The sequence below is a fragment of the Tauraco erythrolophus genome, chromosome 12 (genome assembly GCF_009769465.1).
Source record: "Tauraco erythrolophus isolate bTauEry1 chromosome 12, bTauEry1.pri, whole genome shotgun sequence".
Taxonomy (NCBI): Eukaryota; Metazoa; Chordata; class Aves; order Musophagiformes; family Musophagidae; genus Tauraco; species Tauraco erythrolophus.
In genome coordinates, this window is record NC_141476.1 from 18,828,741 (window position 1) to 18,851,035 (window position 22,295).

General features: G+C 39.3%; 1 protein-coding gene across 1 annotated transcript in view; it reads left to right on the plus strand.

Annotated features, from left to right (window-relative positions):
• DOCK3 (dedicator of cytokinesis 3) overlaps positions 1–22,295 on the plus strand; it is a 216,017-nt gene that overhangs the window by 51,585 nt on the left and 142,137 nt on the right. Inside the window, exon 7 of the mRNA XM_086619278.1 lies at positions 17,826–17,974. Within this exon, the coding sequence (XP_086475404.1) occupies positions 17,826–17,974 (149 nt within the window). The remainder of the gene's footprint in view (positions 1–17,825; positions 17,975–22,295) is intronic.

Sequence of the window (22,295 nt, forward strand, 5' to 3'; positions counted from 1 at the left end):
TGCAATATCTATCAATCTAACTCCTTTTAAGGCAAGTTAATTTCTAACTCTGACATTTTCAACATGGACTTGTCTTGTCTGTTCTAAAAAAAAAAAAAAAATTAAAAAGTCTGTATGATGGATATTTTACAGCCTTTCAAAAAGTTCAGTACTTTTTGGCCCATACTGTTAAAGACTTTTTCTGAAGCCTGACAAATTTGTTGACATCCCTTCTATGATGGGATTACAGCATTGGTGGATAAGAAAAGAGCAACTGGCATCACCTACCTGGACTTGTCCAAAGCATGTGACACTGCCCTGCACAACATCCTTTTCTCTAGATTGAGGAAACATTCGACGGAGGGACCACTCGGTAGATAAGGAACTGGGTGAATGGTCACACTCAGACTTGTGGTCAACGGCTCGGTGTCCAGGTGAAGGCCAGTGACGAGTGGTGTTCCTCAGGGGTCAGTACTGGGGCCAGTGCTATTTAACATCTTTGTCGGTGACATGGACAGTGGGATTGAGTGCAGCCTCAGCAAGTTTGCAGATGACACCAAGTTGTGTGGTGTTGTGAACACGCTGGAGGGAAGGGATGCCATCCAGAGGGACCTTGACAGGCTGGAGAGGTGGGCCTGTGAGAACCTCATGAAGTTCAACAAGGCCAAGCGCAAGGTCCTGCACGTGGGTCGGTGCAATCCCAAGCACAAGTACAAGCTGGGCAGAGGATGGATTGAGAGCAGCCCTGAGGAGAAGGACTTGGGAGTGCTGGTGGATGAAAAGCTCAACATGAGCCGGCCATGTGCGCTGGAAGCCCAGAAAGCCAACCATATCCTGGGCTGCATCAAAAGAAGTGTGGCCAGCAGGTCGAGGGAGGGGATTCTGCCCCTCTACTCACTCTCGTGAGATTCCACCTAGAATACTGTGCTCAGCTCTGGGGTCCCCAACACAAGAAGGACATGGAGCTGCTGCAGCAGGTCCAGAGGAGGCCACGAAGATGATCTGAGGGCTGGAACACCTCTTCATACTATGGAGACAAGCTGAGAGAGTTGGGGCTGTTCAGCCTGGAGAAGAGAACACTCCGGGGTGATCGTATAGCAGCTTTCCAGTACTTAAAGGGGGCCCACAGGAAAGCTGGAGGGGGGCTTTTTACAAGGGTGTGTAGTGACAGGACAAGGGGCAATGGCTTTAAACTGAAAGAGGGGAGATTTAGGTTAGATCTAAGGAAGAAATGTTTCACTCAGAGGGTGGTGAGGCACTGGAACAGGCTGCCCAGAGAAGTTGTAGATGCCCCATCCCTGGAGGTGTTCAAGGCCAGGTTGGATGGGGCTTTGGGCAACCTGGTGTAGTGGAAGGTGTCCCTGCCCATGGCAGGGGGGTTGGAACTAGATGATCTTTAAGGTCCCTTCCAACCCAAACCATTCTATGATTCTATGCTGAATCTCCTGACTGTATTTTTATTTCTTATTCTAATTGCCGTGGATAAGGAGAAAAGATTATTCCATTCCTCTTTCCTGCAAGTTTTTGATTTAAATTGTTTTCTTAATTCTTGTCATTTCTAGACTAAACAGCCAAAGTCAAGTTCAGTCTCTAGGATATATCATGTCTTCTGGATATTCTCATTATTGCTTTAAAGAATTACCTGTTTATCCACACCTTCTCAATGTGTAGTAGAGAAAAATATTTATCTAGAAAAGTAAATATAGAAAAGTGAGAACAGTATTCCAGCAGAAGCCTGATGACTACAGAGTGAGGGAATTGCTTTGTACGTTTATTCAGACAAACTGCAGAAGTTCAGTGAGGAGTTAGCCTATTTATGACTTAGAAATGGGCACATGGAGAAAGGTTTCAGGTAGATGATTGTTGATTGAGGTAATTTGTCAAAAATCTGTTTGTCTGTCAGTTCTGTTAAAAAAGATGTAACAAAGTCCAGTGTTTAACTGAAGCCATTCAAATTCAGAATAGAAAGGAAGCCATTTTTTAATAATTAGGGTAATTAACAATAAATTAATCATGGAAAGCAGTTGCTTCTTTATTACTGATATCTTCAAAACAACACAGGATTGCATTTTAAATGTTCTGTTGTCACATTATCTTAAGAGGAACTATTGCTGCAGCAATCTGTGAGCGAGTTCCTATGGCATGTGCCCTGCAGGAAGTCAGACTAGATAATCACAATAATCCTTTATAGTCTTGAAATTGATGAATCTTTAAATCTGTTTAGTCAGGACCAGCTGTGTTGAAAAACAGTGTTACTAAAGTACAAAAAAAAAGCTAAGAAGAAGTGGATATACTGCACTGATGTGTTTTGTGTTCTTTCAGGCAAGAGAATTATATGCAGAAGTCTAATAGGTTTTTGGGAGTCTTTCTCTCGTGATGTCTTTCAGAGATGATATGCTAATTCTTGTACCCCTTTAAACATACTCTTTGTGGTTTTTGGTTACTTTTATCCACTTGGCAAAGACATGCTTTTCAGCTATTTCTATATAAACTGTAGAAAAGATTGGCATCCAATACTACTTTTTTTAGCTTACTTATGTTTGAAGCGCTGTAGAGAACAGCAGATATTTTGGATATCTTTGAGTGGGAGATCACCAGAAATCGTGCAGATGCTGTATAAAGGTGTAAGGGTGAGTCAGTAGTTAGTTCTTCTGCTTTTGAGACTGTCCTGATTCGGCAGTTGAGAATCAGTAGAGTACTTGAGGGTACTGTGTTGCCAGATGTGCTGTGTTTCGATCAAGAAATAATGCTGACATAATGCTCGACTCATTTATTAACTGGCATTTTTAACCATTATACCTAAGCTGAGCGTTAGCCTGTGCAATGATATTTTTCTTGCTTTCCTTTTGGCTTTTGTCTGAGGAGCATGCTCCTACATTTTAATCACTAGTGGAAACACCTAACTTCTCTCTCAAAAGGTGACCCTGTTTAAAATAGATGAAAAAATATCTCAATATTCCACATGAACAGGAATGCTTTGATATTTGATTTTATAATAATGAGATGCCCTAAGTAGAAAAACATATTTTTGTTCTGATGTTATTGAGATTTTTTGTTTAAAATCTGCAGTTTTAACAGCTGCCAGCCACAGGCCCCATTACAAATATTTGCAGTGTTATTGTCACGTATGTGGAACAAACATTTTTTCATTGAAGAGGTTTGAATTAATTCTTTATCCTGGGATTTGTACCTGTTTTCTCTTAGCTTTTTATTTGCACCTCTGCCTCTCATCTTTTAAATATTTTAATTTATTTTTTCTTGCCAAAAGCTTGCATATTTTACAGAACAAGTAAAAACAGGTATTTGAAAACAGCTTTTATTTATAATTGACACCCTACTTGCTGCATTTTTTTTTTGTGGTTTTTATTCAACTACTAAATAGTAATTTATATTTTCAGTGCTGTCGTATTATGAGGTGACTGTCAGCTCGGTGCCGGAGTTTACAGCTAGTCCGCTTCACACATTCTTTCGTAGGGTGGAGGCGCTTATCTTTAGCTTGCATTTGAATCAGTTATTATTTTACCCGCATTCTCCCTGAGGCCATATGTGGTGCTGCATTTACTGTCAAGGCAGAAGAAATTACTTGTTTATGTAAGTCTTACTTTGATGGATCAGGCTCCTCTTAATGATATTTCTGGCTGTTCTGAAACCCAAACCATCTTGTCACAGAGCATCTGAGTTGATCGTACAGTGCACTTCCATTTGCTATTAGCTGTCTGGAAGCATCTTCCCTAAAATACAGAGATATTCGGCACCTAAGCAGAGCCAGCACCACCGCCTGCATGGTTCAGAGATGTTGATAATCAGCAGGGTTCCCAAATAAAACAGCTTCTGCTTTTACTGGCTTTGTGTCCTTGACCTGGCTGCCGAGGCACAGGCTCCAGCCAAATGGTGCTAGTCATTGACACAACTGATATTCTTTGGATCTTTCTCTTTAGGAAAAATTTTGTTCATCATGTATAAACATTAAAATCTGAACTTGGACACATAAGAAAGGACAGTTACTAGTCAGTAGTAACAGTTGTTGTTTTAAGCATGTGGATCCTATGACCTGCCCTTTATGTTTCCTTCTGTCAGGCTCCCAAGTAGGAGTATCATAGATGGTTTGTATAAATAAGAGCTGTGGCTCCTGCGCTGATTTTCCTTCTTTGTCATAGTAGGGGGAGGCATATGATATGTCTGAGACACAAATGAGCATTACTGTTAAGTGTTGATACGTCAGTATGAGTTTGCAGAGATGGAAATCGCTAAAAGAACCATAAAGGATCATTACTCTCAGTAAGGAAAAAATACTCATGTATAAGAGAATTCTGATTTTTGTTTTCTCACAATTCTGTATTTAATATCCTGTGTTTGAATAGAAATAATTGCATTATAATGCAGAACAGAAGCAGAAAATTTGAAAATCTGAATGTTTTTAAGCATAGGAGATCAATTTGGGTGATTGACTTAACTTCCAAAAAAAAAAATCCTGAACTTAAAAGTGAAATATAAATAGTTTCATTCCCTCCTGGTCTTCATTTTAGAAAACAAGTTGTGTTGTGTCCTGAACTCTGCCAAGGAATTATTTTATATAGGCAAAATTAAGACTTGCAGAAGGGATTAGAGTTGTGCTAAACATTTGTATGAAGCAGTAAAAATGGAGATCGATTCTCTATTTCAGTTGCTAGGTAAATAGGCTGTAATCTTCTCCTGTAAAGTATTTTCCTCTGCTGGACAGCAGTCTCTGATTTTGGAATCTTCTTCAGTTAAGGTTCAGTATTAGAACTTTCTAATAATTTGGGGAGATATTCTGTTTTTTCCCCTTCTCTTTTTTTTCCCCTCTTCTTTAAAAAAGGATTTGGATTAATGTTTTAACGTGTGTGAAGCAGTTGGGATTTTATCATCACTTGGCCTCCCCTGACAGAAGCATAAATCTCAGAAACCTTAGCTCATCTTGTTTTTCAGTGTGTCAGGTAAATCTAGTGGATTCAGTCTGTCCAGCCCATAAAAAGATATTTTGCATTGCCTGTGCTGTCTTTAACTGCACAAGAATAAATGCTACAGGTAAAATGTGAATGTAAACTTTTACTTCTTATTAATCTCTATCGAAACAGCACGATACTCCTAATCTAAAGTCAAGATTTTAAGAACACCAAGTGGGATTTTGTAATTTTTCATTTCTTATTGTAATTTAAGGAAGCTCTGCTGAATACTTATCAATGTAGAAATGTGGGAATTAGAGTAAATGTTGTTAATGATATTACTAAGTAGTTCTTTGCAGATATTGTACAATAAAACCAGAATTTTTGTATTGCTTGCTCACTCTGAAACAGATCTTTGTGACCAAGATCATAAACAAAGTGAAAGATGCTCTCACAGGTTAAGGCATGAGAAAACAATAGGCTTTTTCACTTAGAACTGTTCCTCTGAAGTTGAAATTGTCTCTTTTGGAGGAATGAAATTTACTGGAACCTGTCTATGAGAAGCATAGCTGAAACGTTTTTGCAGTTGAACAGTGTTGAAATGTCTTTACTTTTTTAAAATTTACATGAGAAGTATGTGGTTGGAAAACTGTTGGAATACATTCAGCCATTTTCTTTAGGGATTCACAGAAATGTTGCAGGACAAATGGTGGCATCGTGCCCAGGATCATTAATTACAAAATGCAGTAATCAAACTGGTCTGCAAATAATGGTCCGTGTTCTATATTTTATTGGAATAATAGTCTGTATTTTGCTCATGTTTTTTTTCCATAACATTTTAGGTGCTTCTAATATAACTTGAAAACCTGACTTCTGCCAAATCTTCTCTAACATAGTGAACTTAAATTACATGACCTGCATGACAAATAATTGTTAGACACATTTGAAATTACATGTTTTGATGCAGTTCTACAGACCCTGTGATTTCTTCTGAATTTTTTTCTCTTACTGCTGTGTTTGTCAGGTCCAGAGTAGTAGTACTACTTCTAGACCACTCCACGTATATGAATATTAATTTTGTGTGCTGTGTGACACTATGGGAGAAGCTGGAAAAAGGATGACAGTGTCAGGTTATACACTTGAACGCCACTGAATGTGAAGTTTCCTGTTAAATATGTAAATAGCATTGAAAAAGCAGATGTTTAACTTGAATGCAATGGAAATGCTTTGGGGAGAATGTATTTTTCAACTTTGGAATTTGGCACACCAGTGTAAGGCACTGCTAAGGGGAGAATATTTATCTGACAGCACTTGTTAGATACTGTCATCAGTTTGAATTTCTTGATAGATATTTGTCATGTAAGTTGTAATTTAGACAGCTTGACTATTATTAATTAGTGTGAATGTTAATTATTTCTTAATATACCTTCTAAAAAGGTATCATCATGTTTATTCGAAGTGGAAACAAAAGCATTTAACTCTACTTTAAAACTGATGTGAAAGGTAATATAATTTCTTCTTCATGCAGAAAATGACCTTAAAATACTGATTTATGGAGGGAATTTATTGTATTTGCAAAAAGAATATAGCCATTTAGTCATGGATAGGAAGCTTTCTTCTGAATGTTATAAGTTCTTTTGCATTTAAATAATGGTAAAAAGCCTACTGAAAGTATGAAATATAGAGGCTTCCACACTTATACAGTACTGCTTCAGTTTATTTCAGAGCAAAACGTTTTCATTTATTACCTCTCTGACAGGTAAATACTGCCAGTTAGTACTGAATGCAGTGTCTTCCTCAAATTCTCCAGATTTATATCTTTTTCAGATGGAGGCTGTACAGCTTCCCTGTTTGTAATACATCAGAGGCTAAGTGGCTTCTGCTGGCTCTCAAAGACTGTATTTCCAGCAGGAGGCATTTTAAATGACTAACGGAGATAGCAGGAGGAGGTTGCAAGTCCTCCTCTTTCAGCCAGATTTACCAATATTCCAAGCTTTGTGGGTCCAGAACTTCTAGGAGAAAAAGAAATACATTTGCTGTGGATCAAGCCTCCCTCTGGAAAACCACGTAATTCAGCAAATATATTTTGGGATGTAAACTACCATTATGACTGTGATTTTTATGTAAATAAGGGACACAAGTCTACGAGGAAAATGGAAGGTGATGATGTAAGCAGGGAACATTCGATACCAAATTTAGTTCTGCTTATTAAAGCTCATTCACTGCTTGGGCCTTATATTTACAAGCAAGGAAGGGCAGAGTGGGGATGTGAAGGTCAAAGGCATCCTTAGCTGTGGTGACCTTGAGGTAGTAGAGCTCAGATCCTGAGAGGGGGGAGTAGGGCAAAAACCAGGATCACAACCCTGAACTTCAAGAGAGAAGACTCTTGACTTCTTCAGAGATCTGCTTGAAACAGTCCCATGGGATAAGGTCCTGGAAGGAAGAGGGATCCAAGAAACTTGACTGTTTCAAGAGTCACCTCATCCAAGCCGACGCAAGTAGGAAGTCGAGCAAAGATACCAGGAGGCTTGCATGGATGAACAAGGAGCTCCTAGCAAAATTCAAGCATGAAAAGGAAGTATACAGAAGGTGGAAGCAGGGACAAGGAATCTGGGAGGAGTATATAGAAACTCTTCAAGCATGCAGAGCCCAGAATTGGAGCCAAAAACCCACCTGAGCTACATCTGGCAACGTATGTCAAAGGCAACAAGGTGGGCTTCTGTAAGTGCATAAACAATAAAATGTAGGCCGGCTGCTGAGACGGGGCCCTGGAGACACAGGATATGGAAAGAGTGAGGTGCCTGAAGGCCTTCTTCACTTCAGTCTTTACCAGCCTTCAGAAATCCCCAGTCCCAGAGGCCAGGGGAACATCTCCAGCAAGGAGGACTTACCCTTGATGGAAGAGGATCATGCTTGGGAATGCTTAAGCAGACTAGATGTACATAAGTCCATGGGCCCTAATGGGATATACCCACAAGTGCTGATGGAGCTGGCAAATGTCATTGTGAGACCACGGTCAATCATCTTTGAAAGATCATGGCAATTGGGACAGATGTCTGAGGACTGGAGGAAAACAAATATCACTCCTGTTGTCACAAAGGGCAAGGAGAACTCAGCAAACTACAGGCGGGTCAATCTCATCTTGATCCTTAGGAAGGTAATGGAGTAACTAAATATTTTCCAGGCACATGAAGGATCAGAAGGTGATTTCAGAAGAGTCAGCATGGATTCACAAATGGGAAGTGACACCGACCTGATAGCCTTCTGTGAAGAAATGGCTGGCTTGGCAGATGAGGAGAGAGCAGTGGGTATTGTCTACCTTGACTTTAGGAAGGCTTTTCAGCACTGTCTACCATGGGATCCTCATAGAGAAGCTGATAAGATTGGGCTAGATGACTAGACAGTGAGGTAGATTGAAAACTGGCAGGATGTCCAGGCCCAGAGAGTGGTGATCAGTAGAACAAAGTCTAGTTGGAGGCCAGTAACTAGTGAAGCAACCCAGGAGTCAGAACTGGGTTCAATCCTGGTCAACGTCTTCATTAATGATCTGGGTGATAGGGCAAAGTGTACCCTCAGCAGATTCACTGATGGTACAAAACTGGGAGGAGTGATTGTACACCAGAGGGTTGCGCTTCCATCCAGAGGGACCTGAACAAGCTGGAGAAATGGCCTGGTAGGAACCTTGTGAAGTTGAACAAAGGAAAGTGCAAAGTCCTGCCCCTGGGGAGGAGTACATGATATGGAATATGCTGGGAGCCAACCTGCTAGAAAGCATCTTTGCAGAAAAGGCTCTGGGAGTCCTGGCAGACACCATAAGACAGCGATGCATCCTTGCAGCAGAGGTGGCTAACTGGGCTGTATTAGGATGAATGTTGAAGCGTGTTGAGGCAGGTGATCCTTCCCTTCCATTCAGTACTGGGAAGGCCGCACCTGGACTACTGTGTCCAGTTCGAGGATCCTCAGCACCAGAGAAAGATGGAACCACTGGAGGGAGTCCAGAAAAAGGAACACTAAAATGATTGTGATGGACTGGAGCATCTCACATACAAAGAAGGGTTGAGATCTGTGACTGCTCAGCCTGGAAAAGAGAAGGCTCAAGGGGGTATCAGCAAAATGTAAATGTACCTGAAGGGAGGGTGTGAAGAAGCCAGAGCCAGGCTCTTGTTAGTGGTGCTCAGTGACAGGGCAAGAGGCAGTGGGCACAAACTGAAGTACAGAAGGTTCTATTCGACCATAAGGAACCACCTTTACTGTGAGGGTGACCAAGTACTGGAACAGGTTGCCTAGAGAGGTCATGAGGTCTCCATTTTTGGAGATACTCAAAAGCTGTCTGGACATGGTCCTGAGCTACCTGCTCTGGGTGACCCTGCTTGAGCAGGAGGGTTGGACCAGATGTCCTCCTGAGATCCCTGCCAACCTCAGTCATTCTGTAATGGTTTATGCTGGCTACTGATAACCAGAGGTCCATGTAGGTGGTGCAGTGAGAGGGTAACAGTCTTTGTCAAAAGCAGCATTTCGTCACTTGTGATGATTCTGTCTTTTTTGGAAGGAATGGTATTGAACATAACTAGCAATGTCCTTGAGCGGATATTTTCAGTGGTGTCCAGTTTGGAGATGTTATCACAAGTCTCGTGCTATTTCTAGTTGTTCTCAAACCCCCAAACTCTACAGTCTTGCAGTCAGGATAATTTGTTCTTCATATAAAAAAGGAAAAGGAAAAATACGCTTTTCAAGCTCAGAGAGGGTCTTGAAAACGTAACTTGTGAATACTCGACACAGGTCGTCTTTATACATTTCCCAGAGGCATCACAGAATTACTGTCTGCAAAAGTCAGCTATATGCATGTCAGAGATTATTTTTTTTTCCTTTAGGTGGTTTACCGACCTTTCTTCTTCACTCATATTTCTATTTTAGTTGTGTTATCTTATTCAGAGAGATATTCAGGGCCATGTGATGGGGAAAAAGGAAACCTCTTTCATGTTCTTGGGCTCCTTCCTTACTGTAGGAAGGTTGACTTATATTTATCTAATTTAGTTAGTAATACTTCTGAAGAAATATGATAAAGCAAAATGTATTGTCTTCTTGTTGTGTCCTGTTAACATTTATATAATGTGATAAAGCCATTCAAAAATGAGGGGAGACCAGGAAACTAAAAAAATCATCCTTGATTAAATAGCAAAAACCTCACATGCATATTTTTTTTTTCCCTTGGAAGGGAAGATAAACTTTAATTGTATGTTCTTACATTTCAAAATGAAAACAAATTAAGTACATTTAATACTCAAAGGATTTGGAACTGGCTTCAATAAGTGCAATATGGGTTGAAAAGGGGTGGGAGTGTTAATGTCACTTGTTTTTACGGCATTAGAAATGAAGAATTAAACCTCTAAGTTTATCAGAATAATTATCCCCTTCGATTCAATTTCCCTAAGCTTTGTTAAAAGTTTATTATGACGTTATGAAAAGAGGTTAATGTTACTGTAACTCCTAAAGAATTAGGAACTTCTATTGAATTTCAACAAAATAATGGTAAGCTGCAGTCTTTTCCACAGTCTTGTGGAAGGTCTTGCATAGGTCTTTCCAGCCCTCAGCTGCCATCATTGGCAACCGGGATGGGGGTGGGCTGGAGTCAGAGGGTATTTCTTCAACCAAATTTTTCCTTATTTTTCCTGGAGAAGACCAACCTTCCTTCTTTGCCTCCCTATTTTTCTGTTCACCAAAAAACCTGAACAGCTAATACATACCCAGAATACCTGTCTCATTCTGGCCAAGTTCCATTTCTTGATGATACAGAGCCTAAAAGTAACAAAAGCTTGTGAATACTAATAGCATGAAGTCAGATACCAAAGCAGTGTCAGATTTGCTTAAAATCATTTCAGTAACTGTTAAATGTTGTCATCTGTTCCTTGTCCCAAGTTGCTGTATTAGACAACTCAGGGTGTCTCAAGAGGTAATTAAGGAAAAGATACGAGAGTCAAGATGCACGTCTTGACTGCCTCTGAGTGTAATAGCTTGTAGTTGGAGCTATTTACCTCTACGATATAAATGATTTTTAAAGTGGAAAGTTGTTTAAAAAGGAAATTGAAAAATACAGTTTTCTTTGTACCATACTGCACCGCTATCAATAAAAGTAGATTCTGAATTGCATCTTTAAGTGAGGTGATATGAACAAATAGAAAAAAACTTCTCGAAGAACGTCAGTAATGTGGTACTAACCCTTCATAAATGTATTTTTCTTCATAGTGTTCTATGGAGAGCTCTGAACTTGAGTTGATTTCTTAAACACAGAGCATTGTAATAGCAGGTTTAAATATTATCCACTGTCCTTCATAGACAGTAATGGAGATCTTAGGAAAGAAAACAGCCCTTTTTGAAGATCAAGTAGCTTTGGTAACAGTATGAAGACTTGTCCTCCTCTGTGTTGTGTAATTACCTTAAATGTTGCTGTAATGTTACCCAGGTTCCTCTTGGCTTGGTGTTTACAGCTCTGAAAAGCTGTAGGGTATTCATTCGGTTTGCAACACATACTGTGTTATCACCAGGTTTTTGGACTTGTTGATCGATAGCTTTGATTGAAATACACCATTTCAGTTTTGGAGCAGATAAAATGTTGTTTATCCTAGAGGATTTTAATGTAATCACTTTTTTTTTTGTGTGTGGAAATGTGCGATCTAAGGAATTTCTGACATTATTTTGGAGACAGTCCAATTGTTGCTTCGCTGTACAAAGTTTCTGGTAAAGCACATTAAGTGCTGTTAAGTAGAGGAGGAGGGCTGCAGAAGTTCTGCACAAATGAAATTTCTAGGACATTTGACAGGAATAGTGGGAATAATAAGTGGTGAAAAGAGTTTGCGTGTATGCTGCTAGTGTGAGGATGCCCATATAAAATCAGGTTCTGTATAATTTAAGACTACCTTTCACAGGTTTCATTCTTTAGAGATTTTATTTTTTTTTTTTTTGCGACTCTGGGAAAACCAGAATTCTTGTAGTTTCTACTTGAATTGTTGCCAAGAGAGGCAAGGAACCTTTTCATGAAGTTACTGATGTAAAGTCAATGTATCTTTTAGCTCTTAGCTCAAGGATTTCACTATTTGGAGGAAGCATATAGACAATAGTATATCCAGAAAAAAGTTACTGTACTACTTAACTATGGTAGACGGCAATTCAGATATGTCATTTAATCTAGTATAAAGGAAAAGCTTGTAGCAACGTTTCTGCTTATCTTGTAAAGGCTTTATTTTGTTGTTTTGCTCTGCTTTTGCTTTCTTTGTTGATGTTCCATCATTCTTTTTACTGCTTAAGTTTTCTTTGTCATGTGTCAGTATTTTAAACTATTTTAGATATTTTCATTGGCAGAGTCTGAAGAATTTACTAGTAACAATGTGAGATAGTATTTTTGTCTGTCACTCTAATTTACTTTGCTTTAATACACACTGTGAATTGAAGTGCCCTCTGTGAATACAGTAGCGAATCCATTTAAAAGATTTATGTAAGAGTAAATAATTTCTGTTTGAAGCTAAAAACTATGAATATTCATAGGAGAGAATGAAAGCTATTAATTTTAATGCATTCTTACTAACAAATAGAGAACCTCAGGATAGAGGAATGGAAATAAACCAAAACTGAGGTACCTTCCTTTCTCAATCTGTTAGTTTTTTGAAACACCAATGTTGTTCATTGAATGTTCGGTGGTGTGTTGTCAAGGAAGTGTGGGCTCAACCCCAGACTCTTGTGAAAACTCCAGGATGGTACCACAGCCCTTTGTAAATGTAGTAGTTTTAATTGAGGGAAATTGTAATTTATTTAACTTTATTCTTACTTGGTGTTACTTTTCGCTATTTGTTTTCTGTATTTTTTAACTGTTATTAAAGTCCATTTTAGTTCTGAAATAAAACAGAACTAGATGTGTAGGCACACATGTAGATCACGAGAATATGTGCAAGTATTGTGTTCTCAAATTCCTTTGCATTTCTGTGAGTGCCAGTCTTGATACCTGCTATCCACATCTCGTACACAAGTTTTGCTTTGGTTCCTTTTCCTGTTCCCAAGACATCTTTGGGACCTGTATAGTCTGACCTTTATTCATCAACAGGCACTTGATGAATACTGTCTAATTTGATAGGTGGTGTTTAAGGTTTGCATGGTAATAATGTTAGAGATTTTGGGTAAGATTAAGCTATAAATATTGCACAACTCTGTACAACAGAGCTTTACTATAAAATAGTTTGCTTAGTCAAAAAAGCCAGACAAAACTGAAAAGAAAGGAATGAGTTTTGTGTTGTTTCCAGCTTTGCAGTTTCCTTTCATGTGCTGATGGTGTTTGCAGGCTTTAATATCTAGTTCAGATACTGAAATCCATGACAAGGAGTCTGGGAAAAGCTACTCACTTGCTATTATAAGGAAAATAACTTTTTGTGCCCCTCTCCCCCATGATGGCCTAAAGCCATTCTATGGGAAATGTCTTAAGGGACTGCTCTGGAGAGAGGCAAAATCCTGGCTTCTTTACTGCAGTGTTAAATGAAGTCATGGTAACAAAATGACTGTAAATAGGTCATCTTCCATAATACACCTTTTATATATTTTTGTATTATGTGGTATTTATTTAGAGAGGAATGACAAAGGCAGCCTTAGTATTTGAAAGCCACCACAGGCATGAAACAGGGGGTCTGTGCTACTGCACTGCAGCACGAAGCAGCTGTGCGCTCCCGTGAGTGCAGGTTGATTTTATGTGGTCCCCTGTTTAAAAAAGCCCCAGCACCTGTGCCGGGTGCTGTGCCGGGTGCTGGCAGCACAGGTGTCTCTGTGGGAAGGGGATGGTTCCGCGAGACCCGCCGCAGCGCACAGCGGAGCCCGTCAGCAACGCCGGCGGTGCCTCCAGGAGAGCACATTGACCAAGGGGGCAAATGGCCCCGCAGGCAGCGAGGGTGAGGGGGAAAAGAGCGGGAAGCAGCCCCAGGAACACCCAGGGCAGAGCGGGAGGAGGGAAGGAGGTGAGCAGGCGGAGGAGCAGATGTCCACACCGCGGTCCGTGGGGAGCACCGCACCCCACAGGTTTGTGCTGAAGGACTGCAGCCCGTGGGCAGGACCAAGCGGGAGCAGGGAAAAGTGTGAGGAGGAGGAGGGAGCAGCAGAGGGGGTCTGCCATGGACTGACCATCACCCCCCATCCCCTGCTGCAGGGGCAGGAAGGGTGGAGGAGTCTGGAATGAAGGAGTGGAGTTGGGCCTGGGAAGAGGGTGGAGTAGGGACAAGGTGCTTTAGGTTGTTTTGTCTTTGTTTCTCATCACCCAACTCTATTTTAACTGGCAATAAATTAAATTAATTTTCCCCAAGTCAGGTCTGTTTTGCTGGGAAGGTAACTGGTAAGTGATCTCCCTGTCTTTGTCACAACCTACAGGTGTTTTCATTTCATTCCCTCCCATCCTGCCTGTTGCAGGGGGAGAGTGAGAGCCCGGCTGGGGGGAGGCCTGGCAGCTGGTAAAGTTCAACCCCAGACCCCACTCAAACACTTCTGAGTTTTGATCTCCACAGAGTTAATATGGAGTCATTAAAAGAAAAAACCCAATACATTAACTCCAGAATTCTACTTTTTGATGTGTAGCTGTATATATGAAGATTATCCAAGCACTGATAGGCGAGACTTGTTGGTAGTAACAGATCAGAGAAACACAGCAAATGTGTTTGTATCTGGGGACGGTAGAATAAGGCAAAAAGATGTGCTAGAGGACAGGCTTGTGCTGCTTGTAAGAAGTCCTCAAATTATTAAGGCTATGCAGATGCTTTGTCCCTGACACACCTTAATTGTTACAGCAAAAATTTTTGCATAAATATTTGCTTTTCTTTTCTGGATGTAAAACATTTGCCAGATACATTCAGAAATGTGCACAGCAGATCATCCTGTATGGGCTGGTAAAGTGCTCGTTGCTTGGAAGCCTGTGACGAAGCTAGATGAAAATGAGAGGTTGTAGGTTGTATGAAAGTTTACTGTAAAACAGAACGAATACTTACATGTCAGATTGACTGGCATTTTTTGATTTAGCAACTAAAAAGATGATAAAGTTTCGGGTTTGTTTATGGTGGGTGCTACTCTGAGTAAAATTCAAGTGCTTGATTGGCTCTAATGCTTAGAATTATTTTTTCTGAAAATGTGGTGTCCAGGATCATCTGTTTCAATTTAAGCAGTTTTCTTTACATGGGAGTAGGAATGCTCATCAGCTTAGCTTAGGGCTGCCTTTTGAAGATCTTTTTTTCTTGAAAGAGAAGGCAGAGGAAAGTCATTAAAATACACACATCCCCTGTCTCCCAAATGGAGCTTGTTAGTCACTAGTCTCTTTTGGTGTGAGGAGGGGCACCTCCTTACTTTATAAACTATACCCACCTTACCTTATAAACTGTTGTTTGGCAGCTTCAAACTCTTTACTGCCTTCAAGCCTGGAATTAAGCCACCTTCAACTCTCTTGTAGCTCTCCTTTCTCTCACACAAGTATTTTTCTCCACTTTCGTGGGTCTTGCATCTATGGTGCACTTCATAACTGTTTATCTGAGATCACAGCTACAGCTTCTCTCTGCCTTTGCACCTTCTGATACCTCTTCTTCCTTCCCTATAGGGGACCTTGTATTTTCTGAAAAGGACACTGCATGTTTAGCTCTCTTTCTCAATACTTGCTCATTCTGTTTAAAGCAGATGAAATATTTTTTTGAAGACTAAGCCTGAGAACTAAAGCTGAAAAGGGCATGTTGTCATGATCATGGAACACAGGAGAGGTGTTTGAGGTTCAAGAGAGGTTTGAGTTTGAACGTTTTTCCTTTTTTTGGGTAATTACCTAGGACCTAATGTGACTGTTACAAAATTGTATGCTGCAATCTCATTTTTAATTTATTTCTATTTACAATAAGTACTTCAAATACTTATGTAAAAGATAACGGTGTAAAAATAACTCCAGAACATACAGTAATTTAACCAGTATAGCGTTCTGGACTTGAATTCATTGATAGCCTTGAACCGTCGTTACAAGATGGAGGGAGTTGCTCTCTCAGCGGTTTATTTAGGAAGTCTGAATATGATGATATTGGAGCTGATTCTCAGGATTGTTTAATTGCCAACCATTTTATTGATAGAAACACCTAATTTGCTTAAATGATAGTCCCAAACTCCATTGTCTTCATCTTCTGTTAGAAGTGGCAGCCTTTTCTTGTTCACATAAGTAGCATATAAAATGGACGTTAAAGTTATACTTAGCAGCTATGCATGATTATCTTCCTAGAATAAGTATTTTCAGCCCTGGAAATGAATGTCTTTCTGTTGGATCTGGTGCCTCTATTTCATGTTTTCAGGCGGGACCAGAACCAAAGTTGATGCATAGTTGAAAGACTGTGCTTCATTTCGTCTCAGAATTGTTGGATAAGAACTGCAGATGATTCCATCTGTGCTTAACCTGCTTCAGCAGAACAGGTGTGTAATCAGGTTCAGAGAAATTAACAAATTGCTCGTCAAAATGGGGTGCATTGAAATTTGTTTTCCTAAGTCATGCAAATCTAGTGGTCTTGTAGGAAAACAACCTCAAGTAGATGGAATTATTTTTTCTTGTCATCTTGCCTATTTTTGGTAAAACAAGTGAAAAACATTTTTTCTGATAATATGTTGCAATAGAAAACACTTAGTTTTTCTTTGTGGATGTTCCTCTATCAGATCTAGTTGTGATAAATGCAGGTGTCTTTGTTCAGAGAGCTTTTGTAAAACTATCTACAAGCAGGAATGCAATCAAGGCAATGCTGGCTTGCAAAGTCTCAAGTTTCAGTCCATCTAGTCAACGTTTTCCTCAAGTGAGATTCAAATGTTTCAAGCTTTGCATACAGCTAGGAATGGAGCTTAGTTGTTTAAAAAAAATCTGTTCAACTAGAACAGGAGATCTTTTTCTTTTTTTTTTCCTTCCCCCCCCTTCTTTGGATCCTCATTCATTGCACGTTTGACATTTTATGCAGCATGAGACGTGGCTGTGTAGAGAGGAGCTGCCTTGGCACACAGTTCTCATCCAACGGGAATTGGAGTAGTTGGGACACGCTTATCTTATGGGTGCTTGTAGGTGGCCTTTCTTGTTAGCCTCAGACTTTCTGTTTTGTGGACTTCCCATATAGTTATTTCCTGTGGTGAGGAAAGAGTATTTCTGCTTCTGTCGTTTTTAGGGGGGAGTTTGGTTTTGGTGGGTTTTTGCATATCTGAAGAATACTAGTTCTTTTGGAAATCATTGCAGTGTTAGTTGTTTGGATTTTTTTCTTTTTTGGTGGTGGTGTGGCATTTTTTTACTGTCTATGGTAATGTTTCTCATTTAAAGTAGTTTTGCAGGTGGATTTTATCATTAATTGCTTTAGTCCCTTTTAGAATGCAGATAATGAATATTCATATCCTCCCACCTAACATAGATACCTGGGTAAATTTAAGTAATTGGAATATCAAAAATATTAAAAGTGGGTTTCTGTTGTGGTGACTGTTCAGAGCCATGAAGTTAGCTGCTGACAGAAAGCAAACTTTCACCTCTATTTTACTTTAAATCTAAAACTCTGAATTTGTTATGTGATTGGAATAAGTGATCCCTGCTGTACATAATGAATCCTCTTATCTATAGCATTAGGTTCCTTCAGAAAATGGACCCTTTAGCAGAGTAAGCCTAAACTTTAGAAATAAAAAGTTATACTATTTAAATAGCATCAGTTAACACTACTTTTTTATATAAATATTCTAAGGCTTGTGCAAACTGGATTAATGTTCCTCTAGGATAATTAAATGAAAATTTGGTAACTTATTAATATCTCTTTCTTTCTCTTTCTTCTTTCTTACTCTCTTTCTCTTTCCAAACTTATTAATCTCTCTTCTCCCCTTTTTCTTGCCCCCCCTTCTTTCTTTCTCTCTCTTCCCCCCTCTCCTCCCAAAAATATGCCTTTACAGAAACATAAGGTAGATCTTTTCTACAAACTGCGCCATGTGATGAATGAACTCATTGACCTACGTAGACAGCTGCTGTCAGGTCACTTGACACAGGATCAGGTGCGAGAGGTCAAGAGACACCTCACAGTGAGGCTGGACTGGGGCAATGAGTAAGTACAGGTACCAGCTGGGTACTGTTTGTTCTAATTATTTTTAAATAGCTTTTATTTAAAAAAAATAGTAATAGATAAATCAACTTTTTCCTTCCAATAGCATTTGTACATAGAACATCTCATTATTTGGAAATCAAATATAACTTTTTACAGTGGGTTTATTGCATAGTTCTTCTGCTATTACTCTAAAATGAGCTATTTGCATATTCGTAGGTCTTTCTAAGGCTGTCTGCACTTTTAAAAGGTTTAGGTCAATTTACTTACTTCACATCAATATAGTGAATATCAGGCCTGGGAGTACCTGTTCATAGATACTAGAAACCCATTTGTCAGTTGAAGAAGTATTTTAATGGTTGATGCAATAACTAGAGAATCTCACTGACAACAGTGACATTGGAGCTGAGGCTGTAATATTTAGAGGTTTTATATAATTATAACACATATTCTATGTATTTGACTGTTGATGGTGTTTCTTGGAGATTTAGACTGTCCTTGGTCATTTCCATGGTGAATTTGTGAAGAGTTTTGTTTAAAGCCAAAGACGACTGCAATTCAGGTAGAAGCTGGGCAGAGAATGGATTGAGAGCAGCCCTGAGGGGAAGGACTTGGGGGTGCTGGTGGAGGAGAAGCTCAACATGAACCGGCAATGTGCACTGGAAGCCCAGAAAGGCAACCATGTCCTGGGCTGCATCCAAAGCAGCATGGCCAGCAGGTCGAGGGAAGTGATTCTGCCCCTCTGCTCTTGTGAGACTCTGCCTGGAATACTGCATTCAGCTCTGGGGTCCCCAACACAAGAAGGACATGGAGCTGCTGCAGCAGGTCCAGAGGAGATCATGAAGATGATCCGAGGGCTGGAGCACCTCTGCTATGGAGGCAGGCTGAGAAAGTTGGGGTTGTTCAGCCTGGAGAAGAGAACGCTCCGGGGTGATTTAATAGCAGCCTTCCAGTACTTAAAGGGGGCCTACAGGAAAGCTGGAGAGGGACTTTTTACAAGGGTGTGTAGTGATAGGACAAGGGGCAATGGCTTTAAACTGAAAGAGGGCAGATTTAGGTTAGATATAAGGAAGAAATTTTTCACTCTGAGGGTGGTGAGGCACTGGAACAGGTTGCCCAGAGAAGTTGTAGATGCCCCATCCCTGGAGGTGTTCAAGGCCAGGTTGGATGGGGCTTTGGGCAACCTGGTGTAGTGGAAGGTGTCCCTGCCCATGGCAGGGGGGTTGGAACTAGATGATCTTTGAGGTCCCTTCCAACCCAAACTGTTCTGTGATTCTATGAGCTGAAATAGTAATAAATTGCCATTAGACAAAATCTAGCCCTTCACCAGAGTTGGTTTTGTTCTGAGATATGGGTGTATCAGATGGGTAAGTTTTGCCATGACGCACATATGACCTTTTCAAAGGAAATGTCACCCTTCTCAGACGTATAGCAACTGCTTTTCAACTAGGAGTAGGATTAGTGCTAATTAACCTGTTGGGGGGAGGAATTCTGTAAGTTGACAACTAAGGAAGAAAGTCAAATGTTATTCACTAACATATCTTTGTTGTGACTCGGTTCCTTAGTCACCTACTTCAGGACTCCCCCTGAGAGACATACTTGAACAGGGTCATGGAGATGCAGCTGGCCCCCATGGTGCATTTCAGTTCTCTCTTTTTGAAAGCAAGCTCTGAAGGACATAGGCTAATAGATTGCATCAAGTCATTGTTTGCAGTGCGGAGTTACAGATCTTTTCCGTTATCATTCCCAGTAGAGTAAATGGGAACCAAGAGACCGTTTTTTAGCATTATGCCTAGACATAGAGTGTATGGATGAAATTAGCAACAGGAAGCTGCGAAAATGTTGTAAGAAAAAAAGATGAGGAGAGTAGACAGCAATGCAGCAAATGAAGAGAATAGGTTGTTCAGTGAGGTGGCTGTAGACATCTGTTGTTTTGTTTTTTAAAAGTAAAACCATTAAATACAAAGTACATTATAACTATGAACGTCAATCTAATGCATGACAATTACGGAGAAGCATCAGTGAAATTGGTAAATATAAATATGTTCATTATTAAATTCACCTGCTCAGGATGTTTGTTTAGGAAAAAAAAAATTCTGTGTTTCTTACCACATAAGAACAGGTACTAAGCTCCCTGGAGAAAAAGGTGTATGATACCAGAGATTCATGCTTAAACAAAAGAGGATATCCATAAACAAACTGCATTAAAAGTCATATTATTGTAAAGATACTTAATTTAATCTGTACACTATGCAGTATTTAAATATAAGTATCTGGGAGTTTGGAAGGTCTTTCTGCAACATCACTCTTTTCCACAGAATTTCTGGGAGAGTTCTGCCACTTTCTTGTATCTCCGCTCTCTGATTTATATCATGAAACTCATGACCACATGTCTTAATCTGTTAAAAAAATGAATTATTTTCATATACATATTCACATAGTACTACTCTTTCTCAAAGAACTCAATAATGTTCATTGCTTATTCCGTCATACTTGAGATTTGCTGATAAAATAAATGAAAAATGTTGTTGTTGACATGTATTAATGTTAACTGAGGAGCTTAAATACCTGCAGTTTGAGCTGGTCTGTAATTACTCAGGGTAGCACAATCTAATAGGAGACATTCCGTGACCAAGTAGCTTTCAGGAAACGGGTCATCTTACACATCTAATGTGTCATGTCTATGCTTATTTAATGTAAAGCTACTTTTATCCTGACTCCAATTATTAATGTATTGTATTATTTGGGAAGGAGTGATGCAAACATGAAATTCACACTTCCTGTCATCACCAGTTAGGTTTTTTCAGTTTGCTGAACTGGTATCATTTTCCCTTAAATACACTTGGCAGCAGTTCTGGTAGTTATGCCTTGTGTTCTTGTAGGAGTTGATGGAAATCAAGGGACAGATACACTCCTTAGATTAGTAGCTAAAGCTGTTTTTTTGTGAGAGAAGTAGTTTAGACTGTTTTCAGAACTACTACAGTGGACTCTTGCTTATTTTTGTATACTTAGTCTAAATATTAAGTTTTGGTCTGTAGTTTGGTCTATTAAAAATGTAGGAATATAATTTATTTTATAATTACTACTGCTAACCTTTTGTATTGTTGCTAGTCATTCTTGTAATGCAATAGATTTCTACTTGTTGTAGCAATTTAATTTTCTGTTGCTCACACATTCTTTCTCCCCAGTACAAAAATATGATCCTGGATGCATCCTTTTTATGATGCTTTGTTACCTCTTTCAGTAACCCTCAGTTAGCTTGTTTTTGTATGCATACATTGACTGGTATTGCTATTATAAAGAGTTTTATATTTCCCAGTTACTCAAAAGTGCAGAATTTACTACCTTCAGATAAGCATCTTAGTGGTTTTAGACTCAGTTTTAGGCATCTTTCTGTATATTTTTGCACAGCTGAAATCTCATATACTGTTTGGTTTTTTCTGCATATCTTGCCAAGTTTTATATAGAATATTACAAATACTTGTATTTTTAAAAAATGTTTCACTCTGCTACAATTTATTAGATATTGATGTTTTGAAGTCTGAAATGCTATTGGAAGTGTCCGATGGTCTGTAAATAAGAAGGAAAAAAATGTAGAGCAGGAAGCAAACATTATAAAGCTGAAGTCAGCAATTCATCAGGTCATTTTAAATCATGTTGCAAGTAAAATAAAAACTTGTGGTTTTTTAATGTTTGTTGTGGTTTTTTAAATGAATGGTTAAGTTTTTCAACTTTTACTAGTGCTTAGAATAGGAAAGCAGAATTAAACTTTTTTACTAACAAAAACCTGTTTCATTTTTGAGTCTTTTGCATTGAAAACAGGTGAAGGCATCTGCCTTACAGAGGTTCTGTTTGAAATGTGAATGCCCTGCTTCTGTTCCAGGGCAAAAAAATTAATTGCAGCAGTATGTGCATACCTTACTTACCAAAAAGGCAGTTGAAGATTTCTCCAAAGTCATTTAACTTAAAACTCAGAGGTCATCTTAAATGATCTTCAGGATTGATTCTTTCAGATTAATATAATACCTGTCAGGAGATTAAAGAAAGCATCCAAGTTTCTGAGCACAATCACTTTCTTTTTTATACCGAGGGAAGACACTTCTTTCCCTAGAGGTGTGGGATAGATACTCTATGTTTAGGCTCAGAAACAGAGTAGGGGAGGGGGGGCCACCAATACTTTGAGATTTTGGGCAGATAAAAGCCATAAATAAGATAAGTTTGTAGGCTTATGTTACTTCTTGGTCAAAGGTTATTATTTTTCCTGTAAAATGTTATTAAAATCATTGCATTAAAAGAAATCTTCCAAATAACTGCCATAAACTCT